This window comes from Amyelois transitella, chromosome Z (genome assembly GCF_032362555.1).
Source record: "Amyelois transitella isolate CPQ chromosome Z, ilAmyTran1.1, whole genome shotgun sequence".
Classification (NCBI taxonomy): Eukaryota; Metazoa; Arthropoda; class Insecta; order Lepidoptera; family Pyralidae; genus Amyelois; species Amyelois transitella.
Window position 1 is genome coordinate 2,417,196 of NC_083535.1, and position 8,141 is coordinate 2,425,336.

The 8,141-nt window shown below is 34.8% G+C and overlaps 1 protein-coding gene across 2 annotated transcripts in view; it reads left to right on the forward strand.

Annotated features, from left to right (window-relative positions):
- Window positions 1-5,023, forward strand: part of LOC106130601 (nostrin) — a 52,570-nt gene extending 47,547 nt beyond the window's left edge. For both annotated transcript variants that reach the window (XM_060953638.1, XM_013329491.2), the window contains exons 11-14: window positions 51-203; window positions 637-973; window positions 1,391-1,546; window positions 3,681-5,023. In XM_060953638.1, coding sequence (XP_060809621.1) covers window positions 51-203; window positions 637-973; window positions 1,391-1,546; window positions 3,681-3,796 — 762 coding nt within the window. In that variant the 3' untranslated portion in view covers window positions 3,797-5,023. The remainder of the gene's footprint in view (window positions 1-50; window positions 204-636; window positions 974-1,390; window positions 1,547-3,680) is intronic.
- The last annotated feature ends 3,118 nt before the right edge of the window (window positions 5,024-8,141 follow it).

Here is an 8,141-nt window from a genome sequence, read left to right on the forward strand (position 1 = left end):
CTCGAAACTGTAACAATATAAACAACCTTAATAAAGGGCAATATTATTAGGTGCGGTCTATGCTAACGTACCTAGAGGCAGTGCGGTACAAGATCACGTCGAGCCTCAACGACTTGGACAGCAGACCCCCGGTGAAACATCCCCTCGCGACACACATACAGGTGGTGAGGGACAAGCAGGGGTTGCAGCAGAGCGTGTTGAAGGTAAGGGGATTTTGGTCCAGCACTTAACTACGAAAAACATTTAGATGTAGGTATGTATGCAAACGTACCCGGAGGCAATGCGGTACAAGATCACGCCGAGCCTAAACGACTTGGACAGCCGACTTCAGGTGAAGCATTACCGAGCACCATATTTGATTTTAATGGCACACCGCCTTTGATTTTAATGGCAGCTTGTGTCAAAGCAGTCAAAGGCTTTGGGTGCTCGCGAATGCTTCAACGGAGGTCGGCTGCCCACCAAAAAAATTAGTGACGTATTATAATTGTTAGTAATTAAGTGTTACAATGCAAACATTTATAAATATATGTATGTCTAAAGTGTTTGAATTCTGTGAATTAGATCATAGAAATCCGATATTGATAACTATTTATGCGACTCAAAGGAAATCATTTACGATTCCGAACTCCATTCTAGGTACCGCCATGGCTGCAAACCGACTATCAAAACGAGGTGAACAAAAACCTGCAACCCAACTACACGGCACTTACCAAGAGTGTCAATGGTGGAGAGGAGCGGGAAAGACGGGATTCCATCATGAGCAGAGCATCTAGCAAGCTTCGTATAGAACACCTATCGTTTAGAAGGATCACGGAGAATAAAAGTGCGCCGGCGACTCCCGTTCTGGCTGACATCCCCACCCCTCCCGTTAAGGCGCAGTCGGTTGATGCGCCAGCGCCTCCTGAAAGTCCATTAGACTGGGGAGAGAGGGGCGCGGGAGATGGACTGTCGAATCAACACGATAGTGATTTTGGTGAGCAACACTTTTGATATCCGTAAAATACTGTCAGTTATTATGATTTTCCGCGTAATAGTGGTCATAGGTGTACCCCGAGCTACACATTATGAGACATGATGAGACAATTGAGTCTTGCCGTGTAGTTCTCAAGTTTTTGGAAAGGATTTACTGCATTTCTTTACAGTTGATGTCTCACGAGGCGGCTTAGCGAACACACCGTCGCCTTGTGCAACAGACATGGCTTAAGCTGGGATAGGATTCCCTGTACCAAAGTCACGGAACTCACGAGGCTAAAAAGTGGATTCGTGATGAGAGACCAAGTCCAATACAAACTTGATTTATATAATCATCAAATATTAAAAATCTCATTTTACGTCATTTCTTACAACTTCCAATCAGATTAGTTTGTAACATAGATTAATTCATTCCCAGATGAGTTTTCGTCACAAAGTGACAGCTCGACGGACCTAACGGACATATTGAAGACTGATCAGACGGATGCGCAGGCGCCTACTCCTTGCATAGGCAAATGTCGAGCTCTATACACTTACGAGGCGAGACTCAACGATGAACTCACCTTATCACCAGGTACATATAAACCATAGAAATCTGAATAACATAAGACAACAGAAGTGGTGAATGCTACTGAATGTGACGCCGCAACTGATGGTTATGCTTTACATATGCCCAAAAAAACTGCGTGCTATGCATGACGATACGTAGGTACATATTATTATTACTATAGTTTAAACTAAAATATGGCCATTTCTATTGTCTATTGTTTTTCGTATTCTATAGTTTAAACAACAGAAACCATAGAGCAAAGAAAGAGTTCTGAAGTATTAGATCATATTAAGGTCAACCTAAAAATGCGACCGGTAATACGCTAAAATGAGAGAAATGTTATTATATTACGCGTGACAAAATTAATTTTCTAAGCTGCTTTTCGGCTCTATCAATATTTAGGCTGAGGCAAACAGTATCCCAAAGAAATATAAAACACGAGCTTATCAGAAAAACATAAACCTCTTTAAGTTACAAATAGTTCTTGAGAAAACTTAAAATAATATTACGGCATGTTGGTAACAAAACAATAGTCACGTCACATACCTAGTTATGAACTTGAACAAGTAATGCTGATAAAGCAGGACCGTATCTAGCGTAGAATTTATGAAAGGGAAATAGCACAGGGTGGGCAGGGTGGTTGGTAATCATAATTACTGTTAATTCAGTGTATCTGTGTCGAGGTAATCTTTTTTCTCTCATTATAATGCATTCCCGACTTCATGCATAATTGATGTTTTTTTATATCATTCAAATGTCAATTTAATTTGAGGCCGCGAGGACGTTCAAATCTGAGGTATTCGATGTCATAAAAAGACAACATGTGGACACTGTCAAATGATTTTACGGTGGATTGCCTAAAAAATAGTAACGATAATACAAATCCATACCAAAACACCGTATACATACATCCACAAAACCACGACCTTTTGCCCGGAGAGATACTTCTTATGCTTCATCCACATTTATAACTCTCTTTAAACAAACTCTACGATTTAGGTTCCCATGTTTGCAATGTACTTTTTAAGTATTATTTCATTTTCCAGTCTTTTTCTAAATAGTTTTAGTTCTTTCCTTAGTTCTTAATTAAACTAAAAACTAAATACCTTATACCATATCAAAAAGGATAGTTTAAATATACCTACTAAAGGTGGAACAAAAATTTAAATACCATTTAATACAAAAGTCTCTAGCTACGGTCCCGATAACAAGTTATGTATGCGCACATAATATTGACATGTTTCTTACGGCCATTTTGTAGTAAACAATAAAACCGACATAATGTATGCCATACCATAGGCGTTTGAAATTTCCTGTCGTTTATGCAACATTTAAAATGTTGCGGTACATTGTATGTAGTTAGTTATTTTCAAATTTATACTATTGTTGGTATTTGGTTTAAATTTGGCACCGAGAGAAGGACATTAAGACCTTCAGGACTAACATAAGCTATTCCATTACTGATCATGTAAAGAACACTCGGTTTTTAGTTCCTTATAAAATTTAATATTTAATAATATTTTTAACAAATTTCGTGACAAAAAGTGTGCTTCATTCCATTTCATCTCTCTACCGTGGTTGTAGGAAGAGGCAACTAAGGGAATAATTACTTTAATTCAACAACCATGATCCAAGTTGGGTTAAGCCATGAAGACCAGACAGAAGACGATTCGGGTAGAGCCCTACCTTAGGTAGCATTCCTGGATCTTGGATTCAACGCAACGAAGACATACGGCAGGACGATGATAATAATTAGATAATACTAGCTTCAGCGCGAGGCTTCGCTCCCGTGGGAAATTTCAATAAAAAAACATTTAGCCTAAACTAAAACGAAGCTCTTTTCTATAGATATAGATATGATTGATGAGATTTGGCACAGATGTGCCAAATTTCGTGAAAATCAGAACAGTAGTTTTTGAGTTTATTCGTTACAAACATGCAAAAATACATGTATTTTCTCTTTTTATTAGATAGTATAATATATTAACAATAGAAGTATTTTCAAGACTGTTGACTCTGTCTACCCCGTAAGGGATATAGACGTGAATAAATGTTTTTTTTTCACAATATATATAAAAATTAAATGTGTCTAGTACTTATATAAGAACACTGATAAAAACATGTATGTTTGTATGTATCATATATTTTTTCTTTGCAGGAGACATCATAAACATTCACGACAAGCAAGGCGACGGTTGGTGGTCGGGGGATATCAACGGATCCTTCGGGATCTTCCCGTCTTCCTACGTCGAGGAAATCACCACTTGCATATGAAGCTATTGTTCTTTCGAGTCATCGATATATTATAGAATGCGGAGAATCTTTGACACGGATCTTTGGATTATAAAAGCTTTCTGTCTCAAGTGTGTACCTCACATAAGTGAATGAAATATTATAATATATTTATATAAATGAAATAATGTATACTTCATTCACTTCATACAAACTTTTTAAATATGTATAATCACTTCATACACTTATATCTGTAATCGTATCACAGGAATCGCAATGGGTATTGAAATTGATGTGGGATTATACCTCTCAAAGAGCTTCAGATGCCAGCTTCTAAAAACATAGAGCAAGGAACCATGGAATAATTTTTCATTCACTAAGCAACATTAAACAGAAAGCATGAATAAGTCATTTTTTTTCAACAATTTTGAAAGTCATTTTTTTTCAGTGTTTCCCGGCACCACTACAAAAAAGGATAGGACCACTCCATCTCTTTTCCATGGATGTCGTAAAAAGCGACTAAGGGATAGGCTTACAAACTTGGGATTCTTTTTTAGGCGATGGGCTAGCAACCTGTCACTATTTGAATCTCAATTCTATAATTAAGCCAAATATCTGAACGTGGCCATTCAGTCTTTTTAAGACTGGTGGCTGTCTATCCCGCAAGGGATATAGACGTGACCATATCTATGTATGTATGCATTTTTTTTAATCCGTTCAAAATATACTTTACAAAACGATCAACGGACGGACTATCAATACCCAGCCAAAAACGATGAAGCGTGTCATTTTCATAGAAATCTGATTCAACCCAATTATTCATATTTCTGTGTATAAATGACCCTAATCGTATGATTACATGAAAGACCTGAATTAACTAAATTATTTTTGGTAAATGTTTAAAAAAGACAACACAATTTTCTCGAGTTATGTTGTAAACATCACATTATTCTGTGCCTATCTTCAAATACTGGAATTTATTTCACTTTCGTATTCGTAAAGTACTAACAAATCATAAATCTGGTTGTATTTGTAACAAAAATAATGTCAACAAAATAGCGCACAGGGCATAGCTAGTAATTTTATTGCTTTAAACCCAACCACTAAATGAATATATATTCTAATAAAATAATATCGTATGCCTGAAAAGAGAAAATTGTACTATATATAATGTAGTTATTACTTATTATAAATAAGATATATAATTGTTTAGATGCACAATAATTCATTATAATTGTAAATTATTACTTATGCGTATCATTAAACCAAAGTGTTGTTTAATTTAAATAAAAATTATGAATTATTTTCGTTTTGTTCACTCTTATTATTCACCGTATTTCAACCAATAAAAATTAACGGAATTTTAGAGGCGGTTTGAGAAGTAGGTAAAACAAAAAAAGCCGATGAGATGACAACAAATTATTTATTAAAATAACGTTCTTACAATAAATACAGTGTTGGCAAGAAAGGACTTCTTTGATGGGAAGTCCAAAAATATCTAATTCTAAATTAATTACATGTAATTCATTATTTCCGGTCTTGACAAGAACTATACCATGTCAAAATAAAGTGAACACAGTAGTCAAAAAATCTACAAAAATTTACCAATCACAGCGTCCTGTTCTTAGTGGACCTCTTAATTTTCCGAATGGTCGGTTAATGTACATATTACCACAGCAGACTTTGAAGCAATCTGAATTATATTCAGATAATAACGGATAAAATGTCCCAGCAGATTAAACAAAATTATTATTAACCCACACCACACCTCTGAACAAATCCCTGATATAATGGTGGCGGTGCTGATTTTCTTAAATCACAGCTAAATACAGTATCAGAAAAGCCGCCTTGAAGACAGTTCGAGCAAGAATGAAAATCGGTGTATCGGTTTTTGGTTACTCTCACCTCACATACTTATATAAAAAAAATACAATCTGATATTGCGTCGGTTAATTTCAAAGGACTCAATTTAATTTGACATGATAAGTTTCGTTTGTGTAGATATATACACAAATTTCTTACGAATCAGGAAAAATATCAAACGACCATTAAAAATTTCTGTATGCACTGTCTGATAAAATTACAGCAAATTTGCGCAATCGCATTAAGTGCAGTAAACCGAATCGAGTAGTTTTTAATATTTATTTTATGAGCAATACAAAAACGGCATTCACTTAGTTCCTAATTCCGCCACAAGAGCAACTCATGATTCTTTTTTCAAAAATTTACAGACTTCATTTTTCTTTTTGGACGCATTCTAAATCATAAGTTACATACGTCCATATTAAAGTTACCGATATCAAATATTAAGAAAATTTTGTCCCATACGAAATTCGATCCTTACGAATCAAACATACAATGTATCCAACATTATTTACATTCTTTTTGCTCTCAGAGCCATCTAGCGGTACTCATACGTTTACAATATCGATGAATTATTCATGAAAATCATTGACGCATGATCCTTCTATGTACAAAAACAATTGTTAAATGTCCGATATTCCTTTAAGAGATAAGTTGTTGACCGAGGCAATTTATATTTTTTTTTATAAATCAAGCCATACAATTGTGATCTTTGCATTTTCAAATAATGATTTATTGCTCGACTCTCAACAACCTACACTGTATATAAGATCTAAACTTTGTTGATCTAAAATCGTTTGTTCTTTTTGGATCTTTTTGTATTGTGTATTTGTCCAACAAGACAAATACACATATTATTGCCGTAATTAAAAATAAAAACTAAACCTCCTGGTTGGCGGTCAGACAGGACAAAGTACCGAGCTATTAATAGATAGTATTTAATTCATTCGTCAATGATTTACTTAGCCACTAATAAAATCTTAAGAATACATAAGAGAATCGTCTTTCCCGCCACAAAAATTCTACAACACTTAATTTACTTCAAAACTTTCGTGATTATTATAAGGGATGGATTAATCATATGACCAATGTTGGGAAAAGGGCGCATAGAAAAGATTACCATTTTTGTACCTTAAAAGTCTGATACAGGGGTTGGGGTGTTTTCTATGTCGCCTCCTGTACATACGTCCAGTACAACATTCCGGGGTCTAATGACCATAGTATGATTGACCGGTATTAAGACTATAGTAAAAAATGTAGGTTTGAGAAAGACAAAACTTGGGGAATGAACATCTATCATGAAATACACTGTGTGCTGATCAATTAATTTGTATAAATTATTTATTATTTTATTTAAAGCAAGTTACAAGCAAGAACACTTTTTTTTTACTGGACGTATGCACATATTTTGACCACCTTGGACTAGTATTATCATAATATTTATTACATACAGGTCTTAGATCCGGAATGCACAAGAAAAGAAACGTATTACTCCTTAGTTAGAGCAAGATAGTCAGCATTTATCATTTGAAAAAAAAACTATTATACAATCACAGAAATCTGAATAATATTGTCATTATATTCAAATTTCTGTTACTTGACTAGTGTAGTAAATTGTTTATGTCGCATCCTTCCCGATTCTAATACCAACACATTGCTAGTAATAAAATCTATATAGAAATACTTAATACTGTCAATTTGTTCTATATGAACTTAGCGTTAAGCAGTTAGTTAAGACATATAATACATATTGTCACGTCTTTATATCTAATGGGGTAGACAGAGCCTCAGGCAAAGACAATGTGAATCACAATATGTTTTTCCCATTGACACTACTGCGTAGCACAAGAAATAGTCAGAAATATAAGCAAATACTTACACACGAATGTCTTTAAATATATCCGAATTTGAAAACTTTTATCTTTCAATCTCTAAACGGCTTCTATATCAACATTAAATCATAACATTTCTAAAAACATCCCTATTCCAGAAATCCATAATTTATCCATTAAACATCTCAACACCAGTCAATATCCCATCACATGAAACATCCCATCACTAAGCCATATTGACACTAACCTCATCATCTCATCTGATATCATATCATATGAAATTAATCACTAAATCGTCCCAATACCATTATCCTTAAGCAACAAAGTTACCTTATCATATCCCAAAACTATCTTATACATCCCTATTCCATTCCAATACTATCCTTTAGAAAACACTATCACATTCCAAAACTAGCCTAAAATATTCCTTAACTATTATCTATCTCTTTTTGACATAATTTTGTTGTTGTGTGGATCGGTAAATCATCCTGGATAAAGTTTTACTTTTGTGATCCCGGTTAATAACAGAACGACTCTATCAATTGCTAAGGCCCGATGTCACGTTGACTAGGTATATGTCTTAACATCCCTCTCTCTCCTTCTTTGATGTTAACCGCAGAGTAAGAAAAAGAGGGGAATATATTCTTATTACAGTTCGTGAATCGACAGATCGTTCACAGATGCCACGCAGT